The 20736-nt window shown below is 37.5% G+C and overlaps 2 protein-coding genes across 2 annotated transcripts; both read left to right on the forward strand.

Moving 5' to 3' along the window:
• Window positions 1-112: 112 nt before the first annotated feature.
• PPL_09790 (uncharacterized protein) lies at window positions 113-10775 on the forward strand (the record flags this gene model as incomplete). Its single annotated transcript, XM_020580580.1, has 11 exons — window positions 113-134; window positions 358-609; window positions 721-990; window positions 1066-1308; window positions 1397-1660; window positions 1740-2003; window positions 2093-2342; window positions 2421-3831; window positions 3902-4052; window positions 4091-4419; window positions 4551-10775. The coding sequence occupies 11 exons, from the start codon at window positions 113-115 to the stop codon at window positions 10773-10775; spliced, it is 9681 nt and encodes a 3226-aa protein (XP_020429167.1).
• A 56-nt stretch (window positions 10776-10831) lies between these two features.
• Window positions 10832-20571, forward strand: PPL_09791 (uncharacterized protein; the record flags this gene model as incomplete). Its single annotated transcript, XM_020580581.1, has 5 exons — window positions 10832-13511; window positions 13569-14087; window positions 14158-14415; window positions 14494-14745; window positions 14819-20571. The coding sequence occupies 5 exons, from the start codon at window positions 10832-10834 to the stop codon at window positions 20569-20571; spliced, it is 9462 nt and encodes a 3153-aa protein (XP_020429168.1).
• Window positions 20572-20736: the final 165 nt, after the last annotated feature.

The following is a 20736-nucleotide window of genomic DNA, read 5'->3' on the forward strand; positions in this document are numbered from 1 at the left end:
AACAAAACATTTCAAAGATTTAATAAATTCACATTTCATTCTCAAATAGATAAATATATAATATAATAAAACTTATAATTATATTTATTTCTATTTAAAAAAAAAGAAAAGAATGGAAAGAATTAAAAATAATTGTAAAATGAAAAGTCAAACATTCATTTTATTTTTAGTATCTATATTATTTTTATTTGATATTAATTTAGTTTATGCTGCCCGTTTGTATTATGAATTTTGATTATAATAATAGTTGATTTGATCAAAGAAAGATCTTCTATCACACTCACATTTTTATTAACACTTTTTTTTAATTTTATTTTTTTAAAAAAAAAAAATTGTATCAAATCAAATCAAATTTAGCGGCCATACCAATTATAAGTGAGGTCATACCAAATGTAATAATAAATAGATTCCCATATATATCTATTGCCGGAACTCTGTTTGATCCAGCCACAGCAACAGTAACTCTAAATGGTCAGAGCTGTGAGATTACAAGCATAACCAGTACAGCCATCGATTGCAATGCAAGTCCAAGTGACTATTACGGTGATGCCAGTGTCGCCGTACAGAGTAGAGGTTTTACCTCATCTCCATATGTAATCAAAATGACACGTATGTTCATAATGGTTTATAGGTTATAGATTTATCTTTATTTGTTATTAATTACTTTACTCCACTCTACTTTATATTATATATATTATTTCATTTATGAAATTTCATAAGCAATGCCACCAACCTATGATAGTATCTATCCAAATTATATCGTAACTTCTGCATCTGTTCAGGTTACTATCAGTGGTAGTCAATTCGAGATTGGACTAACTACAGCAACGATCGGTGGATTACCATGTAGCAGTCCAAGCGTTTTGAACAATGGACATACCATATGGTGTTATTCTCCAGCGATCAACACTCCCGGTATCCAACAAGTAGTTATCACCAATGGAAATGCCGATTCAGCTCAATCATCCAATGTTGTTACAATCTTTGCTCGTAAGTTTTTAATTAAAAGTTTATACCCACGAATAATCATTCATTCATTCATTCTTTCAATTATTAATATTATAGCACCAACAATTACCCGTGTAAATCCAAGTACGGTAGTCAATCAATATGCTTTTTTTAGTATTACCGGAACAGGATTTGATGGATCAACCATAGTGAATGTCAATAATCAGGCTGCAACAACCACTAAACTCAACAGTACATTCATCGAATGCAATGTACCTCCAACCAGTTACTTTGGTAATGCACCTCTACAAGTATTCACCAGAGATATCGGTTCAAATATTGCTACATTAGTAATGACACGTATGTCTAATAGCTATTCATAAAACAATATATAATTCATTGGCAAATAATATTTATTAATTATTAATTTTAAACTATTAATATATAGCAATACCAGCTGTAATAACAAGTGTTTATCCAAGTAGTATCTATGTTGATACCACTCCCATAGTTACTATCTCTGGTTCCAACTTTGTTGGTGGTAGTGGATCTCAGATTACAGTCGGAAGTCTATCATGTAATGGTTACAATGTTATAAATTCAACTACAGTATTGTGTTATGCTCCCCTACGCAATGTTGTTGGAAGCCAACCAATCGTTATTAGAATTGGAAACGTCAATTCCAATCAATTTCCTTTAAATTATATTGCCAGTAAGTCTATTATTATCTTACATTATTGTATTATTTTTAAAAGCTACATTTTATTAATATTATATTATTTTATCTATAGCTGCACCACCTCCACTCATTTTTTCGACTCTACCTGAACTGGTTTCAACATCAAGCCCAATCATTACAATTTATGGACAATATTTTGCTTTGTCCTATACGGTTATGGTCAACAATCAACCTTGTCCACTCAGCCAATCCCCCACTAGTACAATGATCATTTGTGAAGCCACTCAGCTTCGTAATACCAATTTTAATAGTATCACTCAACTTCAAGTTAAAAGTAATGGACAATTCTCTAATGCAGTTCAAGTTAGATTTGTTAGTAAGTTCAATATTTTATAACATTTTGTATTATTTCGAACAAAGTAAAACTTTTACTAATTTACAATATATATTATTGTTCAATTTTAGCCAATCCACCAAATGTTATAAGTATTTATCCAAGTGCTATCCAGGTAAATACATCGCCATATATTACTATCGTTGGTAATCAATTTGTTACGGGTCTTTCGCAAGTTACCATTGGTGGTAGACCATGTCCGACAGTATCCAATTCCGGACATACAATTACTTGTCAAGTTCCACCAAGTGCTGCTTCCAGCCTTCCTGTTTTGGTTATCAATGGTGCTTTATCTTCAACCGCTAATGCAAATACTATTTTGTATGTCTTGCCTGTCCTCCCAAATATACTTAATTTCAACCCTACCACCATTCAATATAATACACCAACAACTATCAGTGTAAATGCAATTGGATTGACAGGTACCGGTCATAGATTATTCATTGGTGACACTCCATGTTTAACTGGCAATGCCAATGTACTAATGATGAGTGCGACGTGTACTATTGTTTCCAACTATGGACAGTTGCCACTCAATATCAGAACATCCACAGGTGTAACCAACACTGTCATGGTCACGGTTAACTATCCTCAAATGCAACCAATAGTCAGCTCGGTCACTCCAAACGTTTACATAATGGGTGAAACCACTCAGGTTACACTCACCGGTAACTTTTTTGTCAATCCAAGAGTTCGTGTCCTCCAAACTAGTATGGAATTCCCTCAGGTAACCTATGTCTCACCGAGCATCTTGACTTTCACAGTACCACCTAATTTCTTTCAGAATGAAGGTAGTTATCAACTTATTGTCCAAACACCAACTTCTTCATCCAATGGTGCCTTTTTCAATGTTGGATCACCTCTTCCCAGTATATCTTCTATCAACCCACAATCCGCTCTCAACAACCAGTCTACACTGATCCAAATTTCAGGTGTTGGATTTGTAGATGGCTTTACCCGAGTAACTATTAACAATGTTCAAGTACAAATGACTGTCGCTTCCAAGAATCTCATGTTTGGTTTTGTTAATCCACCGAATCCTGCAAGTCTGGGTGCCAACCAAGTGTTGGTGACCAACGGCCAAAGAACTGGATCACCTAGTCAAATCGTCTATAAACCATCGCAACCCAACATCACATCGTTAAGTCCATCGTCCAAGTTGGCAAGTGATACAACTAACATTGTTATCAATGGTTATGGTTTTGTAGCAGGTTTAATGACTGTTATGGTTGGCAATTCCCAAGTACAAAGTAACACAGTCTCAGGAACATCCATTGTATTCTCTGCCCGTCCAGAAAACTTTGTTGGAGCCAAACAAATTACTGTAATGCACGCTGGTCTAGTTTCAAATCCAATGCCATTGACCTATACAGGCATTACACCTTCCATCGACTCGATATCATCCCAATCCGTCACCAACATACAATCTACGCAGGTAACAATAACCGGATCTAATTTCATGGTTGGATACATATCGGTTTTGATACAATTCGACTCTGGACCTGTCAATTGTACCATTTTAGATTCGACCAATACATCGATTATCTTTGACAGTCCAGAGGTTGCAGAGGCAGGTCAAAAGACTGTTCAAGTATTAAATGGTAACACTGTCAATACTGGTTCATTCTCGATTCTCTACCAATCACCAGGATTGTTCATTGATTCAATAGATCCACCTGCAATGATTAATACTCACTCCACTGTAATTACCATTCACGGTAGTGGTTTCGACGCCAGACTTTTGACAGTTGTCGATAACTTTAATTTCCGATGTGCAATGCTTTCCAGCGATGTTCACTATACCTATATGGTTTGTAATCTTCAGCCACCACCCAATAATTTCGTTGGTACCGTAACAGTAACACTCAAGAGTTTGACAGACAGTGCTCACTTCTTTCTCCTACACCTTTATGTCACCTCAGCCAGTTGTCAATTCAGTCTATCCAAACCCAGTAAACATTGATGGATCACTTCCAGTCACATTGACAGGTTCCAATTTCCAAAAAGGAGTATCAAGTGTAACTACTGGTGGTATTACAGCTAATATCATATGCGATCTTCACCAACAGAAATCGTTTTCGATTCCACTCCTTTGCCATCAATTGGTGACTTCCCATGCCGAGTATACAATACTCGTGATAATCTATTTGCTCAAATCACTGTGAAATACATGCCACTCCCATCGATCACCAGTATCACTCCTACTTCTGCTTATGCTGGAAGTGGAACAGTCTTTACAATTGTTGGTCATGGTTTTGTTGCAGCATATTCCATCATTGCTATTATGGCACCCGATCACATTGAATACTACATTGCCCACCAAGTTGATCCAGCAGGAGCCAATGGATTGGTACAAACCTATGTTACACTTCCAAAATACTATAACTGCTGGAACAAAGTATATTGGCAATCCAACAACGGTCCACTTTCCACACAGAACCCACTACCCCGTTGAAATAACAGCACAACCTATTCCAATCATATCATCTGTCGAATCCAAGTACAGTTGTCAATGTCCAATCTACACAGGTAACAATAACAGGATCTAGTTTCATGGTTGGATACGTTTCTGTGTTGATACAATCCGCGTCTGGTCCTGTCAATTGTACAATTGTAGAATTGACCAGCACGAAAATTATCTTCAACAGTCCAGAGGTTGCAGAGGCAGGTCAAAAGACTGTCCAAGTTCTCAATGGTAACACTGCAAATTCTGGTTCATTCTCGATTCTCTACCAATCACCAGAATTGGTCGTTGATTCAATAGATCCACCCGCAATGATTAATACTCATTCCACTGTAATTACCATTCACGGTAGTGGTTTCGACGCCAGAATATTGTCGGTCGTCGATAACTTTAATTTCAGATGTGCAATGCTTTCCAGCGATGTTCACTATACCTATATGGTTTGTAATCTTCAGCCACCACCCAATAATTTCGTTGGTACCGTAACAGTAACACTCAAGAGTTTGACAGACAGTGTCACTTCTTTCTCCTACACCTTTATGTCACCTCAGCCAGTTGTCAATTCAGTCTATCCAAACCCAGTAAACATTGATGGATCACTTCCAGTCACATTGACAGGTTCCAATTTCCAAAAAGGAGTAACAACTGTGACAACCGGTGGTATTACAGCTAATATCATATCGATTTCACCAACAGAAATCGTTTTCGATTCCACTCCTTTGCCATCAATTGGTGACTTCCCATGCCGAGTATACAATACTCGTGATAATCTATTTGCTCAAATCACTGTGAAATACATGCCACTCCCATCGATCACCAGTATCAATCCAACTTCTGCTAATCTTGGAAGTGGAACAGTCTTTACAATTGTTGGTCATGGTTTTGTTGCAGCATATTCCATCATTGCTATTATGGCACCCGATCACATTGAATACTACATTGCCCACCAAGTTGATCCAGCAGGAGCCAATGGATTGGTACAAACCTATGTTACACTACCAAATACTATCACTGCTGGAACAAAGTATATGGCAATCAACAACGGTCCACTTTCCACACAGAATCCACTACCCGTTGAAATAGTAGCACCTGTTCCAACCATATCATCCGTCAATCCAAGTACAGTTGTCAATATCCAATCCACTTTAATTGTTATTACCGGTACAAATTTCGATCAAAGCACTACAGTTTCAATTATTTCACAGGTTAAAGGTTCCGTTCCTTGTCCTGTGGACACCTATACTGCCACCACTATTTCATGTATTGCTCCGCAGTTGGAAGAGTTTGGATCTAAACAACTTGTTGTTGCCAATGAATATGGTAATGTCTATGGTACTATCAACTATGAATCACCACCCATTGTAATCGATAGAGTGTTACCATCGTCAATGCCGAACCAAATCGCAACGACTATTACCATCAAAGGTAGTGGATTCGATACACGTATCACTAGCTTCCTCCCCGATCCAAATTTCAATTGCGTTGTTGTTGCTATTATGCGAGATCAGTATATCTGTACGGTTCAACCACCTCCCGACCAGTTGGAGGGTGACATTACAGTGACCATTATGAACCTCTATCCAGGAGATTCCGCCACCTTTACATTTACCTATTTAAATTCAATGCCATACCTTTCTGCGGTTCAACCTTATGTTGCGAATACCGATGGATCTATTCCCGTTACCGTCATAGGTTCAGGATTCTTTGATGGTGTTACCACTGTCAGTATTCCAGATGCTTTTCCAGTCCAAACTATTGTACAGTCAATCACGCTAAACGAGATCGTATTCACGATTTCAACAAATCCTGAGATTTCAGCTGGTGGTCACGAAGTTAAAGTTATCAATGGTAACAATCCACTGTTGGCTATATACTTTTATGTTACCTATCTTCCCACTCCGCAACTACTTGCCGTTGATCCAAATTTCCAATATCTACATATTCTTGTTCCATTCACTCTTTACGGCTCAGGATTTTTACGTGAATTCACAACAGTCTATATAACAGATGTTAACAACCCAAGTTTAGAACAGACTGTCTTTGGTGACGATATAAATCCAGATGGTTCCATTTCATTCAGGCTGTCAGACCAACTCATGGTTCCAGGTAACAAATTAATCTATGTTAGAAACGGTCCGTCATTTGAATCCCAACGATTGATGGTTGAAGTACAATGGCCAACACCATCCATTGACCGCATCGAGCCTGCAGCCGTACCAAATCAAAATGTAACTCAAATCACTTTGACAGGTACAAACTTTTACGGTCCAACCGTGCAAGTTAGAATCAGTATGTTTGAAGTGTACGATTGTCCAGTCATTGAGAATATCAATTACGATACGTTGATTATCAATTCTCCAAATGTACAAAATAACGTTGGTACATATATGATAGAGATAACTGTCTTTGATAATATCGGACGTTATCCCATTGAATTTATGTCATCTACCATCGCCGTTGACTCTGTAGTTCCATCATCGATGATAACCACCCATGCAACAACTATTACCATTCTCGGTAGTGGATTCGATTCACGTTTACTCTCTGTTGATGACAACTTTAACTTCAGATGTCCAATTCCCGATAGTAACGTTCAGTTCAATTCCATTGTATGCACTGTCCAACCAACAATGTATGCATACATAGGAGATGTTAGAGTAACACTCAGACTATCAACTGGAACATCTGCTACCTTCCTATTCACATTCAGTTCACCACAGCCTAATATCACATCGGTATCTCCAATGATTGCAAACACGGCTGGTTCCACACTTATTACCATCTCAGGTTCGAGTTTCCAAGAAGGAATATCCAGCGTACTCATCAATGGTGAGATTGAAACCGCTATCTCCTTGATAACACCAAATCAAATTGTATTCACATCGAACGAAGTTCCCGAAGGAATTCAAAATATTACTGTTACCAACTCTGGTGATAATCTATCGGCAACCACTCAACTTCTATACCTCCCATCCCCAGTATTGACTTTTATAACACCAACATTCATTACCAATGAAGTTAGTTCTATTATCACTGTAACTGGTACTGGATTCTTTGTCGGTCATACAGTTATCGCCGTTGGATCGCCCAATGAAATTCCAGATCTCACCTTTACAGTTGACAATATCGAGAATGATGTTGATTTTATCATATCAATTCCACCATTATCGCCATTCTTTGGAGTAAAAGATATCATTGCCTACAACGGTCCTTCCTCATCGAATATCATAAATCTTCAAGTTTATAAACCAACACCAGTTATCACTAATGTCGACCCACAACAGGTTGATTCAACCACTGCTACCAATGTAACTTTAACTGGTACCAATTTTGTTGTTGATGAAACACAGTTGTCAATTTCACCAAATAACGATGTATTTATCCCACTCATAAGTATATCAACAACTGAAATCATATTTACAACCAATGTAACAAGATTAATTGGAATTAGATCTATCTTTTTACAAGTGGAGGGTGCTCAGTTGGTTTCTAAAGACTTGGAATTCCTTCCAGGTGTACCAGTCATCACCGATTTCCAACCAAAATCAATGAACTACTCTGCCCAGACAACATTTACATTGACAGGTTACAATTTCTACGATATCTCTACAGTATCGGGATGTATAGTATTGGAACAGAATGAAACTACAATCACATGTTTAACATTTATTTTCTTTGATGGAATGATCCTACAGAATAATACATACAAATTGCGTGTAACCAACAATAATTTCGATTCCAACGAAGTTAGTGTTCAAGTATTACCAATCACCCCTGTTATTAAATCAATTAGTCCATCCGTACTCTATTCCCATCAACAAATTTCACTTTTAGTCCTAACTTCTGGAGTAATGTTTGGTGCTAATGTAACAATCAACGATATTCAAGTTAGAATTTTCGAGATCAATTTGAACCGAGTTTACTTGTTGACACCCTCACTACCAAAAGGAACCTATCCACTTGTCATTCGTAACTCTCCAGATCAAATTGCAGCCTATGCTTTGACATTCATTGATCCAACACCAATCATCACTGGTGTCAGTCCAAATGTTACTGATCTATATGCAACCAATACTATTATCACTATCAGTGGTTCAGGTTTTGTATCAAACTTTTCGATTATAACTGTTGGAGCCTATCAATGTCAGAATGATTCAACCGTAACAAGTACAGAGATCCAATGTATTCTCTCAAATGTTACAACTCAAGGTGTTTTACCAATCAATATACAGAATGGTGATATTATTTCCAACACAGAATATGTCGAGTTTATGTATCCTTTGCCAGTCAATTATGTATCGCCAAATTATGTAATCTTCAGTGATCAGAGCACTAGTACATTCACCATTACATTGTTTGGCCATGGATTCAGCCATTATCAAGATGGAAAGGTTCAATTCCAAAAAGAAGTTGTTGGTACCACTCCAACTTTGACCTATCAATGCAATGTGACTACAAAGACAGATACCAGTATCGAATGTATTTCATCGATGATTCCAATCGGTAGATACGAAGTCCTATTCTATTCTGGACATCTTCATTCCAATACCACTGTTTTCACTGTTGTCGATCGTGCTCTTTCTTGTTTGTCGACACAGGGCGCATCTGTATCCTGGTGGTTCGTAAGAAAGATCCCACAATCACAATCGTACATCTATGTGGATAGTGATTCTCAAGATATGAAATATCTACCATCTATCAACTCAACTACCGGATGTTTGGCTCGAACATTGAACCAAATAGCAATCAGCTCATCCGAAAGTTCCAATGGATATGTTGTTTATAATGATCATCCATGGTTTGATGATCTCAGTGGACAACTTTCTCTCTCGATCAATGGATACGGAAATCTAAATAAATCACTTGGAAAAGGTATCTTTGTGGCAAACACTTTCTTCAATGCTACATATTCACCTGGTTTCCACATTAAACATTCAATGGAAGGATTCCCAGTTCCACTTCCAAATGGATTGTTCAAAACACCTTCAAGTCATCCATCAAGTTGGATTCCAAATGACTACCATTTGATTCAGAATCAAGGTGATGATTATTCACTTGGTCATTCATTTATGTGTCATTCACTCATTGATTCATCTGATTTTGTGAATGGAATTCAATCATTGAAACCATTCATCTATTCATCAAACAGATTCACACCAACTTCTACAACCAACATATTCTCATCACTCTTTACTGACAGCACAACCAATTCATTCACAAGTAAAGATTGGTCAAAAGGATACTTTATTTCTGCTGGATTCAGAAATGATATCTTTACACCAACAAGAATTCAACCACTTTCAATCACATTGCCATCGAAATTCAAGATTCCATCAGGTGCAAATGCAATCACTGATGTAAAGTTACCAACTGAATTTATCATTCAAAATAACATTCCGACCAAGATATCACAATGGAAATCAGATATCGATAAAAGTTATATTGCATTCAATGATACACATCTTTGTCTTGGTGATTATTCATCAAAGACATCGTTTGGTGGTGGAATTGCAGTTTGTGTGATCAATCAATTCTCAAGTGAATTCTTTGTTGAATCAATATTCAAATATCAACAACAAAATTGTTCAACTCCCAAATGTGAAAATCAAATTCAAAATCAATTCTTCATTTCAATCAAATCAAAATTATTGTTGGACAATACCTATTCAAGCAATAACAATGATTTACAAATGATTTTGAACAACATCGATTCAATTTTACCCAATACCAAACTCAGTGTCGGAGATTCAGGATGTTTTGGAATATTCTGTCCAATCACAGCTCCATACTCTGAAATCAAAGTAAATCCAACAGATTCAGTTGGAATATTCTCATTCAGAGGAAGTTACACACCTGTTTTCAATTTGATACTTCAAGATACAAACAGTTCAATCACAGTCAAATCCAATGGATCACCAATATCATATTCAACATATAATATCTCTGGATCATTCACTGCAAAGACCAATGGTAATATCCAAAGTAATAATGTTATCGTTGCATATAAATTGATCCAAATTGTGAAGAAAGTCAGAGATAATCTTGGACTTGGAACACTTGGAAATATTGAATTGATTTTAAATGGCAATGGTATTGCAATTCTAAATCAACACAATGATATTCCAATCAAGATAGACAGCAATACACTTGATGTTCAATCATTATTCCGTGCAATCAGTTATGATTTGATTTTGCAGTTAAATAGTGCAACTTCAAGTGTCGAACTTCCAGAATTGAATTTCGATTCATACTTGAACTTTCAAAATCATCAGCATTGTTGGGAGGAATGATCAATTTCATTTCAATGAAACTCAGACAACTTTCACTTCCAAACTTACCAATTTCAATGATTCAATCAATGAGAGACAGAAATCAACAATTGATTGATATTGAACATTTCACAAGTTCAAGAATGTCAAGAAGAAATGCAATTTTATCACAAGGATGGATCACATCATACCTCTGGGATTTGGTTGATCAAGAGAATGATGATTATCTCAATCCATCATTCAGAAGACCACCACACAGTGATAATAATTATGGAAATCAAATTGATTTCAAATACATTCTCCAAACAATTCAAAACAACTCTTTGAATTCAGATATTCTCATATTTTCAGAATATTTATTCAATATTCTTCCACTTTGGAACACTCTCACAATTCCACATGCTCGTTCCATCATGATCTATAACAATATATTCGAATGTAACAATTGTAAAGTTGATAATCCACCAACTGTCAGCAATTCAACAGATTTATCAAATGTATTGCAGTCCAAAGGTGTTTGTAAATCATCGATCGATAACTTAATAATGCCAACGATCGATGAAATTCAATCATTTGTTTCATTTTGGTCATCTTCTTCAACAAACAATTGGAATGACAATCAAGGAATATCGAATATCTATTCATCTTCATTCGTTTCACTCTATAACAATTCATTGTTATTGGAATCATTGATTCAAGTTGCAGATCCAACACTTTGTGAATTCCAAATCGAAAATGGATATCCAGTCACACCAAAAGGTTTGGAGATATTGACAAGAGTTTTGGTCAATCAAATCAACATTGCCAACAAAATGATCAAATACAATGAAGTTTCAACATATTTTGTCAAAACAGAAACAACCAAAGGATTGACAATCATCACATACAAGAATTATCTTTGTGCATTCGATATTGTTGATGAATCATCATTTGACAATGGACAAGTCCTATCACTTTGTCCATCAGGTCCAATTGTGACATCGATCACTGGAAACACAGGACCAACACATTCAAACAACAATGCAATCACTTTGATTGGTCGAAAACTCAGTGAAACTGGAGTACAAGTTCAAATTGGATCAAAGAACTGTTCGATTCAAAGTCAATCAGATTCTCAATTGATTTGTCAAGTTGGTCAAGGTGTTGGAACATTACCAATCACCTATTTCAATATTAACACTAAACTTCCAAATGAAACACCACTCGATAATTATGTATTCCAATTCAATCAACCAGTTATCACTTCATTATCAACCAACAGTCCAGTTAAGACCTATGGACAAAAGATCACAGTTTATGGAAACAACTTTGGATTTACCAACGATGACACAAATTTATTTGTTGGAGATATTCAATTCAACATTGAAACATTCTCAACATCTGGAAACTCAGAACTATTGATTTTCACATCGAATGGAACTGGTGTTGGAAGAATAGTTTCCGTCCTAGTTGGAAATCAGACTTCAGATTTGAACAGTCAATTCACCATCGATTACAATGCACCTGTTATCAATTCAATCTCTGTCGATCGATCACCAACCTATGGAGGTGGACAGATGACAGTAACTGGAAATTCATTCGGTCTCTATGGTGCGATGAATGTGCTCATTGGCAGTGTAACTTGCTCAACTACCACAAGAATCGATGATAACACAGCAGTTTGTGAGATACCGCCGTTCGTAGGTGATAATCCAGTTACCATAATGGTAGAAGGTCAACAATCAAATACTGCATCAACAATATTTAAGTATGATAAACCCGTCATTTTCGAAGTTTTACATTCGAACAACACACCAACCGCAGAGACCAGTAGTTTCTGGATTATTGGAAAAGATCTTGGACCACAAGGTTACGAATTCCCTAATATCACGATGTTCCTTTCACTTTTAAACTTTGAATGTGATGTCGATGAATTCTGTTACTACAATTTGACCTACTCTGACAAAGACGGTAACGTTATGCCTATGCCAGCAGATCCATATTACGATGGTGATTTCGACCCATATATCGCAATGAATTCATCCTCACGTTCATTTGTCAACTTTGATTGTATTCGATGTGATATCAATCCTGGAATTGGACATAATATTCCAGTGAATATATCATACTATGGTTATTTCTCGAATATCATCAATGACTCACTCTCATACAATCGTCCAACGATTTTGAATGTCACTGAAAACCAAAGTAATACAGATGGTGGAGCATTTATTTCAATTATTGGTTTTGATTTCGTTCCAAATGAAATCAATGAAACAATTGATTTCTTGAATGCCAATCCAGCATATACATACAAAGATAAGTATATTTATAATCTTGAAGGACCATTGACATACAGCAATGCCAGTATTGCACAATATCTATTCAACAATATTACTTTTGTCAATTCAACATTGGTGACTGCTCAAATTCCACCTGGAATCGGTGCAAATCACACAATATCACTTTTCATTGGTGGTCAAAATTCAACACAACTCTTTAACTTTTCATACAATACTCCAAATATATCATCGATTTCATATTCAGATACAATTGGTCAAAATATCACATTATCAGGTTTCAATTTCGTTCCCAAGAATGTTTCATCTGGAAATTCAAGTTTTGTTTTGATCAACGGAACTGAATGTCAATCACCTCAATGGATTTCATCAAACACAATCAATTGTACTGCTTCTCCAGGTATAGGAAAGAATTTAACATTAACTGTATCTATTGGAGCTCAAAACAATACTGATAATACAACATTCTCTTATAATCGTAAGTTTTTCTTTTTTTTTAATAACACTAATATACATACTAATATAAAATAAATAGCACCAAATGTAAATAATGTGACAATGAGTAAAACAGATGGTGAGATTATTTCGATTATCGGTGATAATTTCGTTCCAGCCAATATTTATGCTTTCAAATCAAATGTAACGATTTTCAATGATCTTTGTGATAATATTAACTGGATCAATGAGAATAATATTACATGTACTGTTAAAGCAGGAATTGGAAAGAACTTAACACTTTCTGTTATTGTTGGAGACCAACAATCAACCAATAATAATGTAACATTCTCATATTTACCACCAACCATCAAGAATAATGTGACAACCGATACAAAAGGAGGTTCAGTTATCATTGAAGGAACCAACTTTGTTCCACAAAACATCGAACCAAAGAATTCAAATATTTCGATAAATGACAACAACTGTCAGAATATTGAATGGACAAGTTCTTCCTCCATTAAATTTGATGTACCACCAGGAATTGGAAATAATCAAACTTTTGTTCTTTTTGTTGGAAATCAAACAACTGATCAGAAACATTACTTTGACTACAACAGTATGTATAGAAATTAATTATAATTATTTGTTAATGAAATTATTAATTTTAAAATCTCTTTTCCAAATAGAACCAAAGATATCGAGTATTTCTAAATCCAAAACAGATGGTGAACAAATTACTTTGGCAGGTACAAACTTTGTACCTCAGAATGTTGAACCAAGAAACTCTAATCTTACAATTGGAACTCAAGCATGTAATAATATTGTTTGGAGTAGTGATACTCAGATTCTTTGTACGATTCCAAAAGGTATTGGAAAGAGTTTGAATGTAACACTTTTTGTTGGAAATCAGACCACTGAAGATAAACCAACTTTTGATTATATTGGTAAGTTAAACAAACATCCACTCAATTTCAATCGATAATTTAATTTATTTAATTAATACTTTTTGTATTTATGAATAGCACCTTCGATTAGCAGTGTAACTAATTCAAAGACAAGTGGTGAATCAATCACTCTTCAAGGTTCAAACTTTGTTCCTGAAAACGTTGAACCAAAGAATTCAAACATCACAATTAACAAGAATGTCTGTAAAGATCCAGTTTGGACAAGTTCATCACAGATCATTTGCTCAGCACCATCTGGTATTGGAAAAGATTTAGAATTATTATTATTTGTTGGAAATCAATCTACCACAACCAAATTCACCTATAAAAGTAATGTATTAAATTTGAAAAATGAAAATTAACTATTTCATATTAATATCTGATTAAATATATTTTTTTTTAGTTCCAAAATTAGATGATACCAAATACAAAGGAAATCCATCTGGAGGTGATTGGATAACAATCAAAGGTGAAAACTTTATTCCAAGTGATTTCGTTCAAGAAGTCAATCAAAAAACACAAGATAGTAACAATTCAGTATCGATTGCCGACAAACAATGTCAATCAGTGGAATGGGTAGACTTTAACACTGTTAAATGTCAGATTCCATCTGGAACAGGTAAAGATAAGAATATAAAGGTTATTGTTGGTACTCAGAGTTCAGAGAACAATCAATTGTTCAGTTATAATGCTCCTGTTGTCGAATCTATTTCTCCAGATAATGGTGAACAATCCTCAAAGAAACAAGTCACAATTAATGGAATCAACTTTGGTTCAAATCCTACAGCCACAATTGGAGATGCTGGTGAGTGTCAGAGTGTCGTTGTTCTATCAAAATTGAATGACAAAGAAAGAATTCAATGTAATGTTCCAGAATATAATACAAATGGTGCACAAATCGTTAGTGTAACATTGGATGGTCAGAAATCAAATGAAACCAATGTTAAATATACATACAATGGTGATCCAAAGATTGATTCGATTTCACCCACCTCTGGATCTGTCGATGGTAACTTTGAGATGACTGTTTCCGGAAAGAACTTTAAGAATGGCGATGCAACAGTGACTGTCTACTTCAACTCGAAATCGATTACACCAACATCGAAATCAACTGATACCATCAAATTTACAGTTCCTGAAGGTGGAGGTACCAGTATTGCACTTTACATCAAGGTTGGCAATTCACAAAGTAACACAAACAATGACTTCTCATATGATGCACCAAAGATAACATCGATCACACCAGATGAAGGTCCTTATGACCAAGAAACATCAGTCAGTATCTCTGGATCAAATCTTGGTCTTTCATCTGATTCCTCTTCGACCACAATCACAGTTGGTGGAAAACCATGCTCAAGTATTCAAGTTTCATCTTCATCATCGGTGAGCTGTACAGTTCCCAGAAACGAAGATGAAGGAGAAGTATCTGTTCAACTTACTTTCAAATCTCAAAGTGCATCCACAACATTCAAGTACACCAAAGAAGATTCAAGTAGCAGTGAGAGTAGCAGTGAGAGTCAGAGTGAAGGAAGTCAAGATTCAACTACCTCAACCACCACAAGTACAACAGGTGGTGGATCTTCATCAGGTGGAGGTGTTGGCGGTATTGGCGGTATAGGCGGTATTGGTGGTGCCATTTGTGGAGGACCTGGTGGTGGTGGTGATGATGACGATGACGATGATGGTGGTGATGATGGTGGTGGTGATGGTGGTTCAACAACTGGTGGTCATACACCTACAACAACAACTACAACAACATCAACATCTTCAACTACTGGTACAACATCTGAACCAATTACATCAACAACTAGCACTACAACTTCAACATCAACATCAACATCTTCAACTACTGGTTCTACTACTTCAACAGCAGCACCCACTACAACCTCAACTTCATCAACCACTGGAACTACAACATATGTAACAACTGAGATAATTTCAACAAACTCAACAGACACAACAGGTGCCACAACAGGAGGTCAAACAACATTGACTACATCGACAACTGGTGGAGATTCAACTACAAGTTTACCAACAACTGTGTCCATTACAACCTCGACCACAGCTGGTGATTCTACTACAACAAGTGGAGATTCAACAACCTCTACCACATCTACTACCAATGAACCAACAACAGTATCTATCACTACTACTTCGACCACATCTGGAGATTCAACAAGCTCTACAACCAATGAACCAACTACAGTATCTATCACTACTACTTCGACCACAGCTGGAGATTCGACAACCTCGACAACCGGTGAACCAACAACAGTATCTACCACCACTTCAACCACAGGTGAAGTTTCAACAACCTCTACTACTTCGACCACAGGTGGAGATTCAACAACCTCTACAACCGGTGAACCAACAACAGTATCTACAACTACTTCAACCACAGGTGGAGATTCAACAACCTCTACCACATCTGATTCAACCACTGGTGTAGATTCAACAACCTCTACAACCGGTGAACCAACAACAGTATCTACAACTACTTCAACCACAGGTGGAGATTCAACAACCTCTACCACATCTACAACCAATGAACCAACAACAGTATCAATCACCACTTCAACTACTGGCGGAGATTCTACTACAACAGGTGGTGATTCAACAACCACGACCACATCCGGAGATTCGACAACTTCGACAACAGGTGGAGAGTCAACAACATCTACAACCGGTGAACCAACAACAGTATCTATCACTACCTCTACCACAGGCGGTGATTCTACTACAACAGGTGGTGATTCAACAACCTCTACTACATCAACAACCGGTGAGCCAACAACAGTATCTTTCACTACCTCTACCACAGGCGGAGATTCTACTACAACAGGTGGTGATTCAACGACCTCGACTACATCAACAACCGGTGAACCAACAACAGTATCTATCACTACTACTTCTACCACAACTGGAGATTCGACAACCTCGACAACCGTTGAACCAACAACAGTATCTATGACCACTTCTACAACAGGTGAAGTTTCAACAACCTCTACTACTTCGACCACAGGTGGAGATTCAACAACCTCGACTTCATCGACAACCGGTGAGTCAACTACATCAGTTCCAACTTCGACCACAGGTGGAGATTCAACAACCTCGACTTCATCGACAACCGGTGAACCAACAACAGTATCTATGACCACTTCTACAACAGGTGAAGTTTCAACAACCTCTACTACTTCGACCACAGGTGGAGATTCAACAACCTCGACTTCATCGACAACCGGTGAGTCAACTACATCAGTTCCAACTTCGACCACAGGTGGAGATTCAACAACCTCAACCACATCGACAACCGGTGAACCAACAACAGCATCTACAACTACTTCAACTACAGGTGAAGTTTCAACAACCTCTACTACATCTACAACCGGTGAGTCAACAACAATATCTATTACCACAGGTGGCCATTCATCAGCTTCTACTACATCTACAACCAATGAACCAACCACAGTATCTATCACCACTTCAACCACTGGCGGAGATTCTACTACAACAGGTGGTGATTCAACAACCTCTACTACATCAACAACTGGTGAACCAACAACAGTATCTTTCACTACCTCGACCACATCTGGTGATTCGACAATCTCGACCACATTGACAACTGGAGAGTCAACTACATCAGTTCCAACAACAAGTGATATATCAACAACTGGAGATCACTCCACTACAGGTGTAGCAATAACTACTTCAACCACCGGAGGAGATTCAACAGCAACTACCACAGGTGAGTCTACAACAGTATCTACCACCACTTCAACCACTGGTGGAGATTCAACAACTGTTGGTGATTCGACAACATCGACAACCGATGATTCTACAACAATATCTATCACCACTTCAACTACCGGTATAGATCCAACAACATCTACAACTGGTGAACCAACAACAGTATCTATCACAACCTCGACCACATCTGGTGATTCAACAATCTCCTCCACGTCAACCACAGGTGGAGATTCGACAACCTCTACTACATTGACAACCGGTGAGTCTACAACAGTATCTATCAGCACCACTTCAACCACTGGTGTAGATTCAACAACCTCGACCACATCTGGAGATTCAACATCCACTTCAACAACCGGTGAACCAACAACAGTATCTATCACTACCTCGACCACATCTGGTGATTCGACAATCTCGACCACATTGACGACCGGTGATTCTACTACATCAGTTCCAACAACAAGTGATACATCCACAACTGGAGATCACTCCACTACAGGTGTAGCAATAACTACTTCAACCACATCTGGTGATTCAACAACATCTACGACCAGTGATCCAACAACAGTATCTAGCACCACTTCGACCACAGGCGGTGATTCAACAACATCTACAACCAGTGAACCAACAACAGTATCTATCACAACCTCGACCACATCTGGTGATTCTACTACCTCCTCTTTGACAACTGGCGAATCAACTACATCAGTCTCAACAACTATTGATACAACAACCGCACCAATAACTAGTGACCAATCTACTACAGGTGTAGCAATAACTATTTCGACCACAGCTGGAGATTCAACAGCAACTACCACAGCTGGAGATTCAGCAACCTATACAACAGTATCTATCACGACCTCGACCACCTCTGGAGATTCAACAACCTCGACCACAGGTGGAGATTCAACAACATCTACAACCAATGAACCAACTACAGTATCAATCACCACTTCTACCACAGGTGGAGATTCAACAACCTCTACAACCAATGAGCCAACCTCAGTATCTATCACCACTTCAACTACTGGCGGAGATTCTACTACAACAGGTGGTGATTCAACAACCTCGACTACATTGACAACCGGCGATTCTACTACATCGGTACCAACTACGGGTGACACGATAACAACTCTACTGACGACTGGAGATCAATCCACTACAGGTGTAGCAATAACAACATCGACAACCAGTGAACCAACAACAGGCGGAGATTCAACAACCACTGTATCGACAACTGTCGAATCAACTACATCAGTTCCGACTACAAGTGATACAACAACTGCACCAATAACTAGCGATCATCCTACTACAAGTGTAGCAATAACTACTTCTACTACAAGTGGAATTTCTACAACTGGAGATTCAACAACCTCTACCACATCGACATCAGGTAAACCAACAACAGTATCTATCACTACTACTTCAACCACAGGAGGAGATTCAACAACATCTACAACCGGGGAACCAACAACAGTATCTATAATCACCACTTCTACTACAGGTGGAGATTCAGCAACATCGACCCCATTAACAACCAGTGATGCAACTACATCAGTCCCAACAACAAGTGATACAGCAACAACTGGAGATCACTCCACTACAGGTATAGCAATAACAACTTCGACCACAGGTGAGGATTCTACAACCTCGACTACATCCGTAGATTCTACGACAACAGGTCAAGATTCAACAACCTCGACTGTAACAACCAGTGAACCTATAACAGTATCCGTCTCTACTACATTAACAACAGCCGGGGATTCATCAACTTCGACAACCAGTGAACCAACAACAGTATCTAGCACCACTTCAACCACAGGCGGTGATTCGACAACATCTACAACCAGTGAACCAACAACAGTATCTATCACAACCTCGACCACATCTGGTGATTCTACTACCACCTCTTTGACAACTGGCGAATCAACTACATCAGAACCCACAACGACTCTATCGCCAAGTGGTGATCATTCTACTACAGATGTAGTAATAACTACTTCGACAACCGGTGAATCAACAACAGTATCTATCACTACTACTTCGACCACAGGTGGAGAATCAACAACATCTACAACCAGTGAACCCACAACAGTTTCTATAATCACCACTTCTACAACAGGTGGTGGATCTTCATCAGGTGGAGATTCAACAACCTCGACCACATCTGGAGATTCTTTTACCACATCAATACCCTCTACAAGTGATACAACAACAACTGGAGATCAAACCACTACAGGTGTAGCTTTAACTACTTCGACAACCTCCACCACATTGACGACCGGCGAACCAACAACAGTATCTATCATAACCTCGACCTCATCTTTGACAACTGGCGAATCAACTACATCAGAACCCACAACTATTGATTCGACTGTATCTACAGCAGGTTTAACTACTACTTTTTAAACAAAAAATAACTTTTAAACAATAAAATTAAATATGAAAATCCATTTAAATGTTAAAAGTCAATTAAAGCTAGTGAGAAAAACGAAAAAAAATTGACATAGCGAGCCACCCTTTTTTTTTTTGTTTATTGCATAATAAAAAGTTTGTGGCGACAGCAAAACACTA

This window comes from Heterostelium album (genome assembly GCF_000004825.1).
Source record: "Heterostelium album PN500 unplaced genomic scaffold PPL_scaffold11, whole genome shotgun sequence".
Taxonomy (NCBI): Eukaryota; Evosea; class Eumycetozoa; order Acytosteliales; family Acytosteliaceae; genus Heterostelium; species Heterostelium album.